This window comes from Lagopus muta, chromosome 1, assembly GCF_023343835.1.
Source record: "Lagopus muta isolate bLagMut1 chromosome 1, bLagMut1 primary, whole genome shotgun sequence".
Taxonomy (NCBI): Eukaryota; Metazoa; Chordata; class Aves; order Galliformes; family Phasianidae; genus Lagopus; species Lagopus muta.
The window spans coordinates 79,426,549-79,445,535 of NC_064433.1; the positions used below are offsets into that span (position 1 = coordinate 79,426,549).

The 18,987-nt window shown below is 40.2% G+C and overlaps 1 protein-coding gene across 2 annotated transcripts in view; it reads left to right on the top strand.

Annotated features, from left to right (window-relative positions):
• Nucleotides 1-18,483, top strand: part of POLQ (DNA polymerase theta) — a 56,121-nt gene extending 37,638 nt beyond the window's left edge. Inside the window, exons 21-31 of one of the 2 annotated variants that reach the window (XR_007376230.1) lie at nt 654-791; nt 2,159-2,333; nt 3,369-3,504; nt 5,855-5,973; nt 6,836-7,020; nt 7,376-7,487; nt 9,067-9,191; nt 10,629-10,782; nt 13,416-13,531; nt 16,850-17,128; nt 18,225-18,483. Coding sequence is in view for 1 of the 2 variants with exons in the window: in XM_048941416.1 (XP_048797373.1) it covers nt 654-791; nt 2,159-2,333; nt 3,369-3,504; nt 5,855-5,973; nt 6,836-7,020; nt 7,376-7,487; nt 9,067-9,191; nt 10,629-10,782; nt 13,416-13,531; nt 16,850-16,963 (1,374 nt within the window). In the remaining variant the exon portion in view is untranslated. Of the gene's footprint in view, nt 1-653; nt 792-2,158; nt 2,334-3,368; nt 3,505-5,854; nt 5,974-6,835; nt 7,021-7,375; nt 7,488-9,066; nt 9,192-10,628; nt 10,783-13,415; nt 13,532-16,849; nt 17,540-18,224 lie in introns of those variants that run through there. The other variant, XM_048941416.1, reaches the window with a different exon arrangement.
• Nucleotides 18,484-18,987: the final 504 nt, after the last annotated feature.

Consider the following 18,987-nt stretch of genomic DNA (forward strand, 5'->3'; position numbering starts at 1 on the left):
TTGTTTGAAATCACATGAAGTATTTTTTTATAGTTTAGTGGAGCTTTACTCTTCTTATTTTGTGACAGCAAAACTTTTGTGCTAAATAAACTTGTGATAGAGAAACTTCTATTCCCTTCTCCCAGCGGTGAAATTAAATGCAATACCTGTAAAACAGTGTATAATGCTGTATAGAATGGAAAGTGAAGAACTGCTTTGTATCTGTCAAGTAGTGAGCATGTATTTCATTTTCCAGATTTTGGCAATTTGTTAGAGAAACTAATGTTCTGTGGCCACCTCCTCCAGTGCCAGTGTTGTTATGCTGAAGCCTGTTCTCCACTAACACTGCTTTTCTTCACTAATGTTCTTCCCATTTTTAGTCTTCTTAATTCCATGTTTTATAACAGTAAACTCACTTAATGGATGGAGTTAATTACCTTTCCTAAAAACGTACATCTGAACTCAAACTTACAGTACTTAGAAAATGATATTTTAGATTGCATTTTGTAGTTAATTAAAATAAGGAGAGATGACTTTGATAGCATAGATTTTTAATCAGCTTTTTAATTACTTGGGGCTTTCCTGCTATCCTCTGGCTGTAATAAGCTGTTCAAGAGCTGCATTCTCCTAGGAGTAGCGTGCAGAAACTGATCTGAGATGCTGGCCTATTTCAGGTTTTGTTCCTAGAGTTGAAGTTGCCACAAAATGGAGATATGAAAGCTCAAGGGAACAAGAAAACTCTGGGTTACACCAGAAGAACAACTATTAAAGGAAACCGGGTTAGGTTGAGCAAGCAGTTCAGTACAACCAAGGTACAGTAAAGTCTGGTTCTAATCTGAAATTGTCTGAAAAATTCTTACTTCACACATGTACTGTTGGAATTAGATATGTTGATTTAGACAAAAGTAAACTTTTTCTTGCCTTTTATTCCCCCAGTTACCACTGGAAATTTAAATTTGGCTTCTCATTTAGCAGAGCTGTTAACTCCTCCTAATCTTCTAAAGCCCAATTTTAGTGAGGACCTAATAGTTGCAATGAGAATAGTCAGGCAGAATTTGAATCAAGACCAAAATAGTTAATGATTTTGTAAAGCCAATAGTAAAAGTGTCTTTCAACATAAGCTTGAAAGGCACTTAAATATCACGGTGATTAAATACAGTATCTTCCCTACCAGCTAATGCCCAGTCTATATTTGGTGCTTCACAGAATTTGTCTTCAGAATGGTTGATGTTATGGCATGTTGAATTTAGTAGTTCAAAAGCTTGTATGTATGTGAAGGTGATCAACATGCTGAGCAGGTGCTAGACACTGTGCAGCTGCAATAATATCAACTTCTGCAGGCTAATAGGTGCTCTTGTCAGACAAGTGATGCAGGCTAACACCTATGTTCCCTGTTTTCAGTACTCGTTAACGTGTTGTTGTGTCCCCTTGTTCAGAGTAGTCAGTGACTGGAAAGCAAATATTTAAATCTTTAAAGATCTTTAAAACTTAAGTAGCAGTGAAGAATTAAGTATTCTCGTGGTGGAAGAACCGAGAAGCAAAAGCACAGTGAGGATTCCCTCCTTTTGTGATGTAAAAGGCAGAGGCAATAACAGCCTGCTGCATACAAAAAATGCTGTACTGGAGAAATATTTGCATGACATTATCTTTTGATTTTAGTCCCTTCATCGCTAGTGATGAACTTTGCCTTTCAAAGAGCATGGTCAAGAGCTTCATTGTGTTCCTAGCATGAAAATAGGAAGCAATCATAGAATGCATTGAGTTGGAAGGGACCTTGGAGTTGGAAGTCATCTAGTTCCAACACCTACCATGGGCAAGCCTGCCCACCTCCAACAGGGAGGTAAATACACAAGTAAATGGAAGAGAATCATTAACACTATGCAAGAGGAGGCAACATAGAGGACTCATGGCAAGCGATGCTTTTTTGCTCATTTCAGGTGCAGACCAATAATGGTGGATGTAAGAAGTCCAAAGAGACGTCATTGCCTTTCTAGTGTCTTATGGTGTTTTCATTGTTCTGGTGTAGACAGTATAAGTAGAAGAGATATCCATTTGATTTACAGTCAGTGACACTGGAAGCTCACTGATGGAGATACTTCTTCCCACAAAGCTGCAAGACAAAGCTTTATAAATAAAGCTTTTAAGGCAATTAATTACAACTGTGTTTCTCTCCACTAAGGATGTTTTGGAGAAATTAAAGACACTTCACCCGTTGCCAGGGCTCATACTGGAATGGAGAAGAATCAACAATGCCATTTCTAAAGTGGTGTTTCCACTACAGAGGGAAAAACGATTCAATTCTGCTCTAGGAATGGAAAGGATATATCCAGTGTCACAGACTCACACAGCTACAGGTAAAGAAATGTCTGCAAAATCCTTCCTTGTTATTGAATTTTGACAGCTTTTCTGTGGGGAAAAGAGTAAAGAAATCAAGCTTGTGCTTTCTTTCAAACCAAATGAGAGTACGTAAGTATCTGTTTCACGTTAATCTGTCCTGTAAGTCTAAATGTGTTAAAATATGAGGTTTACTCCAAAAGTAACACCTCCTGTTTTATTATGTTGGCCCACAATGTCAGAGTTAGATGTTGGCAGTATGGCAGTAGAGGCTGAACCTTCCCACCAGTATTCCATTACATGTTGTTGCTGCATGACAGATGGCAGCAGAGGGGCAGTCTGATGAAATGGCAACTGACGTGGAAGCATGTATGAAGCAAGGGTATGTAACATGAGTCCTCCATATGGAAAAAAATGGCATCCATCAACATTCATTGATGTTTGCTGAATGTTTATGGAGACCAAACAGTGGGTGTGAGCACAGTGAGGAAGTGGGTAGTGCATTTCAACAGTGGCACCAGTGACTGTAAGTCACCTCTGTTGGTGCAGATTTTTACAAGCATGGTATGCAGGCTCTTGTTCATTGATAATAAAAATACATAGCTAATTATGGTTACTATGTTGAAAAATAGTGTGTTGTAGCTGAGAATTTTCTCTACCAAATAGTGTTAATGCACTCTTTGTATCTGTTGTAGTTTCCATGAAAATAAATAGGAGGCATTACTTTTGGAGAGACCTACATAGATGTATTTGTCCTGTGAGAAGTATAATTTATTTCTGGCTTATTATCTTGCAAATCTCTGACCCCAGAACAGATTCTGAATCTTGGAATTTCCTGTTAGCTATAAGAAAATGTTGCACAGGAACCAGCTTAATTAACATGAGCTCATTTTTCTTTTTCTTCAGTTTTCTTTTTTATTTTTTTCTTTTCCCCAAAACACTTGGCAATTGCGTTTTGCACTATAATGCAAAACCAATTGGAGAGATTGGTGTGTTCCCAATTGGAGAGCTTCTTTTTGGACTCTTATTTAATTATACCTCATCTTCCTTCTCAGGTCGAGTAAGTTTTGCAGAGCCAAATATCCAGAATGTGCCAAGAGATTTTGAGATTGAAATGCCAATTGTAGTTGAAGAAAGCCCACCCTTCAGAACCCATAGAGGTGTTTATTCTTGTGCTGTTTCCAGGGTCAGGTGAGGATCTTGGCAAAGTTTGTGTTTACTCCCCTGATCCAAATGTGGTTGAGTTGTGATGTTTTTTTTCTGTCTTTGCCTGTGGCTGCTGTCATTGTCAATGTGACTAATTTCTCAGTGTTTCCCTTACACTTTCAGGGGAATAAATACCAAAAATGCTTGATTCAGAAGTATAAATAAGAAAAAAATCAGTGGCATGTGAAAGATATATATATCTATATATCTATATCTATCTATCTATCTATCTATCTATATATATAGCACGTGGCCTCATGTAGTTACTTTTTATAGTCATTTATGAATCTCAGCAGCAATCAGACTAGTGTTATACACACTACTGTTGGATGGAAAGTGTGAGTCTGAAGAGTAACTAACTGGTTAGGATCTGTTTTAACTTTCTAAAAGCTGTGCTGAAGAGGGGTGGGATATTGTGGAAGAAGAAGAAGAGAGGTCAGCCATTTTATGCTGTACATCTCCCTGTGTCAGGGAACACGGATATACATTTTTGTTCTTTGTTAGTAATTTCGTGTGTGATAAAGATATCAGCCTTCATAAGCACCTAGGCTGCAAAGCAAGATTTCTGAATCTACTTTTTAATCTAAGAACCCTATTCACTGGCATATAATGATGTCAAAATTAGAAGTGTGTGTAAGTCCATGTGAGTAGCAAAGTTGACTTTTGGCAGCCAGCTAGTGAGCCCAGGGACTTCATACTTGGTGGTGAGATTCTGTCCTTTCAGTTTCTTTTCTTCTTCCACTCAGATTCTTGTCATATATACGTCACCTGAGTGACTTTCATCATCTTTGTCGCACAGAAAGATGTGAGAATTTTCAGAAATTTTCTGGCTCTTCTCTCTTTCTTTTCTTACCATGTGTATTATATCCTTGTGCCTTGAGTAGGTCAGAGGAAGAGAGCCCAGAAGTAACAGAATCTTGTCAATGCCTCTTCTCTAGAAAAGGAACCAGACCAAGCCATGGAGGCAGAAGCATTGTCTTGACAAACAGCACTGGCAGTGCTTGGGCTTGCAGCAGCTTAGCTGGACAGTTGTAGAGGGGGCTGGGTTCTGTAGAGAAGCAGATCATTGAAGGAATGGAGTCCTTGCTAAACTTTGAGAAAGGCCTGCTTTTTAGGCAAGTTTCTACATTCCTTAATTAAGTCATTGTGTTGGGAAGGTGCAAAATCACAGACTGCTGGCACAAAAGAGATTGTCTTGTAGTCCAAATATGATAGGCCTCCTGAACTTGAATCCAAACTGTCTGTAATTACTGTGCTTGGTTCTCTCTTTCATCTTGCTCTAAGAATCTTCTGACCAAAGGAATATAACAAAATTAGATAGTGATAAAAAGACATTACTCATTTAAAGAAGTTGGGAACTTCCATTCAACAGCATCATACAACCTGTTTTCCATTATTTTTATGCAGTCCTTCATCTTGATCCCTACCATCTCTGAAAAGATAAGGAATAAGAAGAAAATGGAGTGCCCAAAGGAAGAGCAGATTATGTCTTCCACACTTTGCTCTCCTGGAATTAGCTAGGATCTCACAGTCCCTAACCCAAGTTTCAAAGGTTAATTAAGGGCTTTGACTGGACTTCTAGTGTAGAACACAATCAACTGGCTGGCAGGCTGGTGACTGATGGAAGAAGAGTCACAGTGTGCACTCTAAATGTCACAGTTGTGTTTAGTTGCTGCACTGATGGATACAATTCCATCTGCAGCTGCAGATAGGCAGGACTTTGGGACAAGGAGACTGAAGCAAACCTTGAGAGAAAGAAAATAAGGTTGCCTTGGGGTCCATGTATTGCTCAGTCCTTAGCGAGGAAATGTACTGTATGTCATAAGCATGTCATCTGCAACTTCAGCTCTATTTTTAAAGGCCTATGTCTGTGTGCACTCATACACTCATGGTGCTAGGGTGGGGGAGTTCTTTCTTTATCAACAATCGGGTAGCATAGATGTTCCACTTAAGAGACCAGTACTAATAAAAGACCTGGCACTCAGGCTGGAATACTGAATTTCCAAGATTCCTGTAGAGTGTCTTTGCTTTGTTTCTGGAATGCATTTATCACAGATCTGGAGCTTTTAATCTTCCCTGTTTTGGAGTGGAATCACCCAATTTCTGAACCGAACTCTGAATGTAATAGGAATAATTACCTCTAAATCTGCTCTGTAAATCCATTCAGTTGTGCATATGGCCTCTGGCTAATTCTCCCATAGTCAATTTTTTTTATGGATTGGGGAATAGAAGTTACTGTCTTGTTTGCATGCATGGCTTCTTTGTGGCAAAAATGATTATGCATCTTTTAGTGTTTTAGAAATTGGTGAAGAAAAGTGATTCTTTGTCTCCACAGAGGTAGAAAGCATTCCAGTGTTTTGCCTAATGGTGTAAATGCTTGGGCTGAAGACAGAGCTGAAGGAAGAGGAATCCCGTTTTCTGTTAGCATGCGGCATGCCTTTGTTCCCTTCCCAGGTAACACTCAGATCCCTCTCTGTGCAAGCTATTTGTTAAGAATGTAATTAACAAAAACATCCTAGATCTGATGAAGAGTTAAGAAATGCTGACAGTACATATCTGAGTAGCCTCCTTGGGAAACAAATGCAGTTGGTAGCATGGTCTCAAAATTACTCACAGGAAGGCTGTAAAGGAGAATATTTCAACTCAGTAAAATATTCTAATGTTATAAATCAAATGTTCACACCTTCATTCTCTCTTTAAGAATACATGTTTTGTGAGGAGTTATATTTGCAGAGCTTTTAATACACAAATTGCACTCTGTCTATAGAGCTCTTAATGCACACTGTATCTAGCATTCTGTATTCTAGTGCCTGTTTTCACACTGCCCTGGCTCAATACAAGCTGCTGGTCTGGTCTCTGTGTTGTGCATTCCCATCAGGTGCTAGATTTGTACACAAGCACCTGGACAGATAACTGTCTGGGTACATTTGATGGATTTTAGATATTAGGTTTGATTTTATTTCTACTGTTGACAGGTAGAACTTTTACCAGATGCAAAAGTGATTCCTGAAAGTATTCACAAAAAAACAGAGTCTGAAGTTGCATAGAAACAGCTGCATATAACTTCCACTGCAGAAGGTGCAACTACCTAAGAAGCATCAGTCCTTTTCACTGTGGTTAGCCTCTGTGAGATAAGCTGCAAATGAAAGAAAGTTCTGTGGTTTAGTAGCATGTGCCCACATGGACATAAATTATGTCAACAGTCAAGAAGATGCAATTCAAACCTTCTGTTTCTCAGGAGATGGAGAGTTGTGTGGTTGGAATGTTGTTGGAGTAATATATAAAATAATGACTTGTCCTAATTTGTTGACTTCAGGTGGTTTTATCTTGGCTGCTGATTATTGTCAGCTTGAATTGAGGATCCTTGCACATTTGTCTCGTGACTGTCGACTCATTGAAGCCTTGAACAGGGGTACCGACGTCTTTAAGAGCATCGCAGCAGAATGGAAGATGATTGATTCTGAAGCTGTTGGAGACAGCACCAGGCAACAAGCTAAGCAGGTATATTTCAGGAAAAAAAAAAAAAAAAATCAGCTTTCTGGGCAGAAAGGTTTGGTGTTCAAAACATTGGGAGTCACAGGAATGTCATTTGCAGTTTGAGTTTGGCTGTGACTGTTCAGTAATTGCTTTGTAAGTCCTCCTGCTTTCAGTAAGTTTTAGTTGGAGCTTCTGAGTTTTAGGGGATAAGAGTGGAGAAATGGAGAATAAATGGCTGCACTTAGAGGTCACCTCTGTTCCTGAATCCTTGCCCTTGTTACGATACACTTGCCTTCCAGTGAATCACATTTTGTTTTGGCTTGTTCTTCTCTGCATGGCTCACCACATTATTATGGTTCTTTGCCCTGTCCTCTGGCAGATTTGCTATGGAATCATCTATGGAATAGGAGCAAAATCTTTAGGCGAGCAGATGGGCATTGATGACAATAAAGCTGCCAATTACATCGAATCCTTCAAATCAAGATACCCAGGTTAGGATAAGACTATTTGGGAGCTCTTTTTTTTTTTTTCTTTTTTGTTTTGTTTGTTGTTTTTCTGTTTCTAAATTCCCTTCACTCCATGTCTCTTCAAATCCTGAATTCATCTTTGCTCTCTCACTCCTCCAATTTTTTTTTTTTTGAAAAAGCTTTTCATTTTGCAGAAGTCCAGTCTATGAACAGACCAGTTTGGTACTCCATAACATTTTACTCTACTCTCATATTGTATTTGTCCTGAGAGCACCACTGTCTGGTTATTACATTTATCAGCCCCAGGGATTAATTTTAAAGGTCTCAACTTTATGAATAAGAAATACTCTTTTCTTTATTAAAACACACAGTTTTAAGGGATGTGTAATGGATTTCAGATCACATTTATAATTTTTAAATGTAAATAGTAGTCTCTTCTATTTTTGTCTTCTGATTTCTTTGAACTTTTAGCTGTTGTGCTTGTAACCATTACATTCTTATCCAGTTGTTCAGAGTAGTTCTTCCATACTTAGAAATGGAGCAATGTCTTTTTATGAAGCAGCACATAAATTTTTAGGAAAGCTATAGAAAGAATAGGGCTACAATCAGAAAATGAATGCAGGGCAACTGGGAGGAACTATCTCTAATCATAAAACTTAGAAATGAACAAATAAGGTATGTTTTCAAGGTTTGGGGTTTGTTTCTTTAGGAGACAAATGCTGAGTCTGTTTAGTCTTCAGTAATTTCTGGATAGTTTGTCCTTCAAAGACTGTTAGAAATGACTTCTTGTGTCCTTCCCTTCCCAATGTACGTGCAATCGCAATTGCAACGTACAAACACCATATATTGTAATTTCAATTCCTATGAATTTTCACTTCTGTATATCGCTGTTGCTAAATTACATACGTAATTGATTGGCTACTGCTGCCAGTCTTGATCTTGAACAGCTCCTTTTATGCTTTGTATTTTGAAAGCCTTGAAAAGTAATTGAAGTTAACTTTTTCCAGTTCAGTGCAGTTATTACTTGAACTTGCAGTGAAAGGGGCTCTTCTGTGTCTCATCTTTCTTTGACCTAAATTTATTTTTAACACCTTTGATGGATTGACTCCTTCCTTTGCAGAGCACAGGTGGGTGAGCTTTTCATCCTAGAATCTGAAGTGACAGTCTGAAGTAAGCCAACCTGAGTCATCAAGAGCTCTGACTTCTGCTTTCAACTTACCCTCTTTCTGCTGCTTATCTTTCCAATGTTGCTCCAGGTCCTGACCTCTCCATTACCAATAGTGTGTACATGATCCTCTGTGTCTGGCCACCGTACAGAAATTACTTCCTACCTCCTTAGGCACAGCCAGATATCCTGGCACTATGCCTTCTTTTATACCTCATAAGCATTTATAAGTTTCCCAGCAGAGCTTGAGAATAGGCTGAATAAGTGATCGTGTGCTTTGTCTCCTTCACTGACAGGGTCTAAAGGAAATGTAAAATGTGTGGCTTGAGTTTCCCAGACAGTCTTTATTTACACCAGTGAGGAATCAGTGTGAAGCATCAGTTGTCTTAGTCAAGTTAATCAACTTATCTTAATGAAAACTTTCTCTTCCTTTTACAGGTATTCAGAAATTCTTGCAGGAAACAGTAAGGAACTGCAGAAGAGATGGGTTTGTGCAGACCATACTGGGAAGACGGAGATACCTGCCAGCTATCAGAGATTCAAATCCCTACAGTAAAGCTCATGTAAGTTGGGTGCAGTACTTTCTCCTTTTTTGGTGTTAAATTCCTCCAGATTATCCATAGCTGTGTTCTAAAGGGCCTGTGAGCCATTTTGGTTGCAACTTCCCCTTGTCACTTACTTCATTGTTCCCCCAGTTCTTCTGCAAATAACAAAGCTTTTGTCATGATCTGTTTGACGTAAGTCTTGTGTTACTGGGTGTGCAGCTGTCATCACTGTGTCTCACTTCAGAACTCCCACGTTGGAAACGGAGTGAGTAATTTATTGATATAAGTGGACATGATTTTAAAAAGCCTCCACATTGTGATGCATTTTAACTCTTCAGGCTGCGCTGTTCCCACTCAGCAGTCTTTGCGTGTTACATGCTTTCATCAGTTGAAGAAAGAGTATTAAAAGTCCTACATTTTGGGGTATTTGTTCCTTTTATTATGTACTCTCAAAGGAAAATTGCCCTGACTTGTTAGATAAATATTTACTTGTATATGCCTACATATTGGTGTTATTTTTTTCAAGGTCATTTTGGACACGTCTGTCATAGGCTCTGTACTTCAGTAAGAGTGATTGACTTCCTGGAGAGGTGTTGGCATTTCAGTGGGGAGGAAGCATTGCACTTCTCAGTAGGAAGCTGAGTCAGGTTGTGTGGAATTAAAGATTCGAGTGGAACAAGAACAGGGTGTGGGAGTTTGTACTTTAGGTAGTTGAAAGTGAAACCTGGAGATGTTTAAAACTTTTATTTGAGATTATTTGGCTATTTAAACTGAAGGGATCTTCAGTGTGAAGCTTTGTGGAGGTGCTCTCTGTTCAACTTTGATTTATTCTTTAAAATCTTACTAAAGATCAATTAGTGTGTTATCTTCCCTTTTATTTCAGCTTCCTCATTACTTTTTGACACATCTCAGTTCGAAGCTGAGAGACAGAAGAACTTACAAATACGCTTTTCTTGTTGGAGGAGGGGACTGGTGGAGTTTCCATGTGTGGAAAACCTGCCATTGTATGATAGTGCAGTTTGGTGTGGTTTTGCACAGCTGTGATGGGGCAGTTAGGGGCTAGTGTAGTAAAACTGATCGTTATCCATTCCTGTTAAATAGTTTTGATAGATAGTTTTGAAGATAGGCATGGTGCTTCAATTATCTGGGAGACTTTCCGGCTCTTACGAAAGCTCATAACCATGTGTGCTATCATTCTCCCTCTTGTGGCATATGACTTTTCAGGTTATTGCCCCTGATACCAGCAATGCATTTTAAATGTGTGTATATACTGCTCTTCTCAGTCAGCTGGAGAAGTACTGTGCAGGAAGTTGGTTTATAATGTCTCAGGTAGGTATACTGAACTCTGGAGGTTTTACTGTGCCTGGACTTGGCCATACGCTTATTATTTTTCAATGAAGTACACGTGGCATTTATTTTTTTGGGGGGGGTTTGAGAAAAAGTGTTTTTGTTTAGGCAGAGCGCCAGGCTGTGAACACAACTGTTCAGGGATCTGCTGCTGACATTGTCAAAACAGCCACTGTGAACATTCAGAGACGTTTGGAAGCTCTCTCTTCTGTGACCAAGTCCCATGGACATCGGGAGAACTCATTCCAAAGAGATAACACAGGTATATGCACCTCTTCCTTGCACTCTGAAGTAAAACTTCTCTGATAGTAATGAGAAAAAATAAGTGTCTGTAAAATCTTTGGGGCTTTGTCTTAGGGGGGACACAAATTTTATTTCCTGACAGTAGTACGAATGTGCTCAACAGGCAGAGGAGTTGTAAGGAATGAGAGAGAATGTCTGTTCAACAGACATAGTAAAGAAAATGCTGTGATTATATTAGAAACTCTATTTTGCCTCAAAGTAGATGTTGCAAATTCTGTTGCTGCTACAGATTTGTTGAAAAGTAGGAGGAAGAGACTGAGCAGATACACAGGCTTCAAAAGCTGTGAAAAGATAGAGTGAAATAACTTCTAGTTCCACAAATATATATATATATATATATATATATATATATATATATATATATATATATATATATATATATATATATATACTTCATTAGTTAGAATTAAGTTCAGAATTTGCTGACCTTTGATGTACAGAGGCTCCACGATGGTGGTACAATGAAGCAATTATCAGCATAAATTTCTTCTGGCTGCAGATAGCAAAGCTATGCTGGGGTACCCATTCCCAGAGAAGTGCTATGAGGACTTCCTGTGTATAATGTAGACAGCGTTTTGTTCATCAATCATATATTTTTAGAAAGAAATAAGGGACAGAATGCTGTGTTTCATCGATAGCTCTGTGCTTCAGCCTGAAGCGTGAAGCTGTCTTAATGTGAATAATGATTTTTGAACATGAGAAGGAAAACAAAATAATTAATTCTCAAATCTCTCAAAATCTCAAGGAGCTTTGTTTTAGGGAGGCAAATTTCAGAGGTTTGCTATGGACAGTTGGCATGCATCTACAGCAACTTACCTCTCCAGAGGCAGAAGCTTTGGTCTTTGGTCACCAAGGAGAATAAGTAGGAGGGAGAGTAGATTCCTTTGAGACAGTTTTTGCTTCTTCATAACACAAGCTACCTCAAGAACTTGGAAGAATTCCCTTTGAGCAAGTTGTAGGTGCCTCTCCCTTTAGAGATGCACGCTGTGTCAGGTGGCTTCTTTGAAGCAGTTATGTTGAGTGTGAGGTTTATGTGAGGAACAAGCAGTGAAACCCTTAATGCAGTTGTGAGCTCCAGTCCTCCTTTAGCTAACCTGCAAAACAAATAACTTTTGAGCGTGTGTTAGGATTTTTGTTTGTATGCATTCAACTTTTGCCATGGAACTGTTACTTGTGGTGAGTAAGAATCATAGAATGGCTTGGATTGGAAGGGACCTCAAGGATCATCAAATTCTGACCCTCCCCCTCCACAGGCAGGGCCAACAGTCTCCAGATCTGGTACCAGACCAGGTTTCCCAGGGCCCCATTCAACTCGGCATGGAGCATCCATAGCCTCCCCAAGCAGCCCGTTCCAGCACCTCACCACTCTGTGAAGAATTTCTCCCTGATATCTAATCTAAACCTTGAGCTTAAAACTATTCCCCATTTGGTATCTGAGTAAAAAGAATTGATTCCCCTCCTTTTAATCTCCTGTTACATACTGGAAGGCTGCAATGAGGTCTCTGATTAAGCCTGGAGAAGCTCCCTCAGCCTGTCTTTGCAGGAGAGGTGCTCCAGCCCTCTGATCATCCTTGTGGCTCTTCTCTGGACCCTTTCCAACAGCTCCACATCTTTCCTGTGCTGGGGGTCCCAGACCTCTATGCAGTACTCCAGATGAGGCCTCACAAGGGCAGAGGGACAAGCACCTCCCTATTGCTGCTGGCTACTCCTATCCTGGTGAAGCCCAGGATACTATTGGCCTTCCAAGCTGCTGGCTCATGTTCAGTTTTTCATTCACCAGAACCCCCAAGTCCTTCTCTGCAGGGCTACTCTCCAGGAGTTCTCCCAGTCTGAATACATATCTGGGATTACTCCGACTGAAGTGCAGAACCTTGTACTTTGCTATGTTGAACCTCATTTGGTTCACATGGGCCCACCTTTTGAGTTGGCTGAGGTCCCTCTGAATGGCATCCCTTCCTTCTAACATGTCAACCACACCACTCAGCTTCTTGTCACTGGCAAACTTGCTGAGGGTGCTCTTGAACCCGTAAAGGGCCCACAAGGTCCGTGAGGATCATATTTTTTTTTTTACCAGCTAACTCAAAAACTGCTTTTTAATTTTTATTATCATTTTTAATCAGAAGTAGTAGTTACTGTTTCAGATAATTGCATTTAGGAGGAGATTACTGTGTTTTTAAACTAGCCATTAACATTATTTTGGGAGAAACCAGGATCCTAATTTGTTGTCAGAGAGAACATTATAGACAACTTCTGATTAAACTCGGCATGATTTTGTTTAAAATTTACTTTTAAAGCAGATGGTTCAGGAGACACAACTGTCTCTTGTTTCTGTTCTGATTCACATCTTTGCAAATTAAGGCTGAAATGTTTGTATTTAAAATGCTTTTCGTTTTACATTTTTTTTTTTTGCCTCAGTAGGTAAACAAATATTGACAGGATAGAAAAGTTTTCTGGTTTTATCCATTGACATGGGATTTTTCATTTTCATTGTATTCTTTTTCATAGCATTAGGAATGTGTGAAGGTTTTTTTGGTTGCAAAACCATGCTTCTGTTTGGTGGTATCTAACAAACTGTGCTCTTCACCTATGTAGGAAGGCTGTCAAGGAAGAGAAACAGAGAGATGTTGCATCCCATCAGTGGAGGTTTCTTTATCCTTCAGCTCCATGATGAGCTCCTCTATGAAGTTGCAGAAGATGATGTGATCCAGGTAGGGCTGTGCAGTTGATTTTTTTAGCTATCTACAGCATTAGGATGTTTATACAAGCCTTAATTAAGATGGATCTTCTCTTGATGTGTGCTGAAGGGCCTGTGAAAGAAATATTAAATTGGTTGAAAAATTACAATTATGTTCTTGATTCCTTTACTTTCAGACTTGAACCATCCCTGTGACTGAAGTTCATAGCTTCTTTTCCAGTGCCTGTTGGAGCAGTTCTTCCAGTTTCTCCTCAAGACATGAGTGAAATAGCTTAGTACTATTGATAGCTGCAGGGGAAAGTATTTATCATTTGGAAATTCCTAAGTTTGCATGTATTTTTGCCTCTTTATCTTTTGCTGCCTAACTCAGTGCATGTAATACATACCACTGTAGTTTGTATCCTATGTAGGGAAAGGAGATGTCTGCATTTGGTACTCTTTTCTCATCCCTGCATACCCATCTTTCTGGCAATATTGTTAGGGGTAGCAGTATTTACTGTTTTATATTTTTTATTTACTGTTTTATATTTTTTCAATAACAGCCTTCAGTTCCAGTACAATTATTAGTAGTTTCTGATCTCTGAAGGAAATTAGAGAATTGATTCTCTGGCAGTCAAATAGAACAATGCATGTCATGTACCCAAGGCATATTTCCCAGACTTTCCATTTGTGTTACTGACTGAGCTTGCAAGTTTTTCAAGGATTTCCTTCTACCAAAATGACAATATGCTTCCTGTCCTTTCACTTAATTGTTTGTAGGGCCAGAAAGGACCCTTTTTGTGATAATGCTGCCTGCTTTCAAATGCACCATTAGAATTTTCCTCTAGTGGAAAGATACAGGCTGGGAAGGATCTCTTTAAATCCACCCCACTCAGCCCTTACTCAAAGTAGGGTCTGAATTAATAAGTCCTTTTCATAGAATCATAGAGTCATATAACCATTATGGTTGGAGAAGGCCACTAAGATTATCTGCTCCAATCATCAGTCCATCACCTCCATGCCCACTAAACACTTTTTAGTAAAAAGTGGGAATAACTTGGTTGCTGTGTTGGTGACTTTTTCATCTTGCTGGCACCAAAATTTTATTGCACTGTAAGTCATGTGTCTCTTGGCTGCAATAGTAATTTGTATTCAGACAAGTTTGTGTGGTCACATGCTTGATGCTGGCTTCAGCTTATTTTCAGCTGTGAAAATGCACGAGGGAAAACTAAAAATATCTTCTCATATATCTAGTAGTCTATGTTGCAGTCAACAGTGTCCTTGCAGATAGTTTGGGAGAGAAACAATGCAAGTGATCCTCTGGTTTTCATTTGCAGACTATCTGAGCTAGCCTGCCTCTCTTAGAAGACCAAATTGGGGTAACAGCTGTTTTTCCTTGAGCTAAAGATATGAAAAGTATGAGATATCAGAGCTTTTATAGGCTGTGCAGGATGACAAAGTGGAAGGAGGGAGCTTTCAGAGCTCCTCACAACAGCAACATGGTGAGAATATTACCAAAATGGGAGAAAGTGGCTCAACCTCCAACCTGCTGTGCCGATCTCAGCAAGGAGGAGTCAGGAAGGAATATTAAATTCTGGGCTAGATTGGGAATCAAAGGCTTGGTGCTTTCTAGATGTTTTTTTAACTGCCTACTCAATCCCACCATCATCATTTTTACGTATACAAGTTGACCAGTATTTTTCCCAGTGTGTTTTAGCTGGCCATTGAGAACACTGGAAGCGGCAACACTTGTTTAATGTACAGGAAATTCAGAGTCCAAATTCCCCCAGATGAGGGTTGGTGCACGACCTGTCTCATCCCATCAGCTTCCCCAGGGGACCCACACAGGTTCCTGCATCTCTACTGCTGTCTTCTGTAGGCTGTAGCTGTGAAGGCAGTGGTGCTATCCCGTGTTCCTCACTGGGCAGGCTGGCTGGGCCTGTTGCTGTTCTCAGAGAGCTCCCTCTATAGGGTTCACATTTCTTTTGAAATACTGCTCCCAGCTCTTAATCGAGGCTGCAGTGGTTTTCTGTAGAGTGGAGAACTGATCCATATGTCACACAAGCAACATTTTCTTTTTCCATATCCCAGAACTGCATTAGCTTGCTTTCACACAACAGTGTGCCTTAGGCTCTGTTCAGCTTTTAATTTCTGATAATGCCTTTTTTTTCTTCTCATCCACGGATGGTTATTTTTCATCCTAATTTTGAACAGGAGATTATTTCTACCCTAGTTTTCTGTTCTACTTCCCCATTCTCTATACTTGTCTGTACTGAATTATGTCCTATTTCAAAGGCTTTTTCTAGGTTATCAAGAAATTATGAAATATGGTAAGTAAGAGTGTAGATTTTGTAAGACAGATCTCCCTCTGCTTCGTAATGCTGTTGTGAGCATATCTGCTATGATCTTCTCAGCATCCTTTGTCCCTTCCCCAGCAAAATTTCTATGATTCTGTGAAAGTGTTATGAGGTAATTTTTCCTGTGGGCTCCGTGAGGAATGGAAAGCTCTGAAGGGTTGGATATCTGGACAGCTCTCACAGTCTGTCTCAGCAGTTTCTGGCTGAGATGTGCCTCAATCATTTCAGAGCTGCTTCTTACTCAGCTGTGGTTCATGGGATGAGTGTGGATGAAATGATTCTCTCATACAAGGAAGCAGAACAGGCTGGCTCCATGTGGGCTTTTGCTCCATGACAGCTATTTACCATGGTAAAAAAATACCCAGTCTCACAATCCAGAACGTCCAGAGCAAAAATATCCTCTGGGTTCCCAACACTGTACCTAAATGAAGATTTTCTTAGAAATATCTTTGGAGGGCAGCAAGTTGGAGTTGCTGCAACCAAACTGAGGGCAAATCCACTTGTATTTCTCAGCAGTCCATAGAATTTGTTTCACAGGTTGCCTCTCACACTGAAAGGAGGACAAACACAGCTCTTCAGCTCTTTGCACTGGTTTATTTTTTGTGTGTTGCTTCCTGTACATTGCTGTTTTTAGAGCAGACTCCATGAAATGCTCACTTATGCAAACAAAGTGGAAGAGGAGAATGCTGTACTCTGAAGCATTCAATGGGAATTTACTTCTGTTTTTTGTTTTTTTTTAAAGTAATTTTAAATAATCTGAAACCCAAATCTGCAATGCATAAAATGTTACTTGTTTCAAGCAGGTTCCCAGTTCATAAATCCTAATCAGGATTAAATTGTTCCTTTACATGTCCATCAGTGGGAAGTCAGTGCCAGTGAATGCATGGAAGAGCTTCAGATGCCCAACCACCACAGCTACCAACAGAAAGAGCACCGAGCTGCTGTGTTTTGGGTCCTACACAGTGCTGCAAAACTCAGTGTGTGTTTTCTTGCAGGTAGCTCAGATTGTCAAGCACGAGATGGAAAATGCTGTCAAACTCTCAGTAAAACTGAATGTTAAAGTGAAAATTGGACCTAGCTGGGGAGACCTGCAGGACCTGGAGCTATAGATGTGTGAAACATGGCTTTCTTGTTTTTGGAAGACACCATGAGCTGCTCAGGGCAATGCCCAGCACACCAGCAGGCAGCAGCAGGTGTCCTGCTTGTGTTTCTATGGTCATCACTGTGAACCATCTTCTGAACAGGGATGTGGAAACTGCTATGAATTTACCATGGTGAGCCTTCCAAAGGTCAGATGGTGCTGAGACATGTTTATGGAACTGTGGAAACTATTAATTACTAAAAGCACAGTATTTAAATTAATTGTTCTTGTAATTTAAAACAAAGCCTAATGAATTTACTACATATGAAATGAACTAGATTATTTAATTAAAACAAAGATTACTTGGAAGTTTTTATGTGTAATTGTGTACAGGACAAACAAATAAAATATCACAGTGTTTGTACATTACTTACTGTTGAATTCCACAGCCATCCGCTAGGAGCATTCTGCAGTGGTTTCTGCAGCTGATGTTGAAGTGCAGAGGTGGTTTTCAGCTGGCTGCATTTCTCATGGAGCAGCTGTGCAGTGCTCACATTGAATGCAAGTGGGGGGCAGCGTTAGAACTCTTGTAACTAACAAAATCTCCAGCCAAAGCCTTCATTTTAAATAATGAGAAAAAAAAATATGAAAAACATCTTGGTGTGGTGAGCTCAGGTGCTCACCTTGGTGGTGGTTGAGATTGGTTGTGTTACCAGAGTTTCCTTGAGCAGTGGGTGTGAGCTGTGTCTCTTGGTGCAGACTGCTCTTGTGGGGAAGCCTCACGTCGGTGGCCTGCTGAAAGCTGCTTGGCTCTCATCCTATGCTCAGCTTCTGTGTCTTTGACACAGGCAGGAAGGTTTGCTTATGCAGGAGGAGGCTGCACACAGGAGCCACCTGAGGCTCCTCAGACTGAGGGAGGAGCTGGCAGGGAAGTGATCTGCCCATGTGTGGTGGCACTGCTCACTAACACCTTTTGCTTTGGCTAAGCTTCACATCACATATTTTCATTTCCCTTCCAGATTGTTGCATGGACTGTGCAAGTTCAACTGTTTTTGTTAATTTTAAACAATGCCTGACCTTGGATTCATGATTTTCATTGTGTGGCCGTTGTATATTAAAAGACAGGGAGGATGGGTGCCTCCTGCCATCTTCTTTGTTGTAATTGCTTTATCACGTCTTCTCATCTGCAGCTCCTCCTTGGTGCAGATAACCTCTATCTTCCCATACCTGCCTCCTCTGAGATATTTTCCCCTCCTAATTATTCTCCTTTCACTTCTGAACTTTGCCAGATCCTTTGTCAGAAGTGTCCTTTTGAAGTTTCCTTTATAACTGGACTGGCGATCCTGTGCAGTTGGCTTTGAGCAGCCTGAGAGCATGTTGGAGCTGTGAACTTCAGATGTGGTGGTTTTGGAGTGGCTGTTATCCTGACATCAGAAAGAAGCATTGGGCACCAAGTTTTCATGGGAATGGTGAGTTTCAAAAGGTGTTAATGGGGCCCATGCACAAAAGGCCACATCCTGGGCTTTAATCACACAATCACAGAATCACAGGGGTTGGAAGAGACCTCAACATATCAAGTCCAACTCCCCTGCTAAAGCACGTACCTTACAGTAGGTCACACAGTAAATATCCAGATGGGTCTTGAATATCTCCATGGAAGGAGACTGCACAACCTCTCTGGGCAGCCTGTGCCAGTGCTGTGTCACCCTTACTGCAAAGGATGCACGCAGCAGAACAGACACATGGTATGGAGGCAGGCACTAAGCAGCGATGCCCCACTGCCCTTCCCAGTATGGAGCTGACCCATCTGCCTGTTTTGATTTATGTTTTTCTTCTCTTTGCATTGAGATTTTTTTTTTGTTTCCTTTCTGCCCTCTCTGCATGGTGGTTTTCCACCACATCTGTCACCTGATAGCCGAGCTCTTTATCCACGGCATTCACTTGATAAGGCAGCCGCTTCCTTTCTATTGTGGGCGTATTAAAGCTTTGTTATTACCAGACCTGAACAGCAGCCCCCTGGTGTCAGACCATTTGTGTGCTCTGCCTTTATCG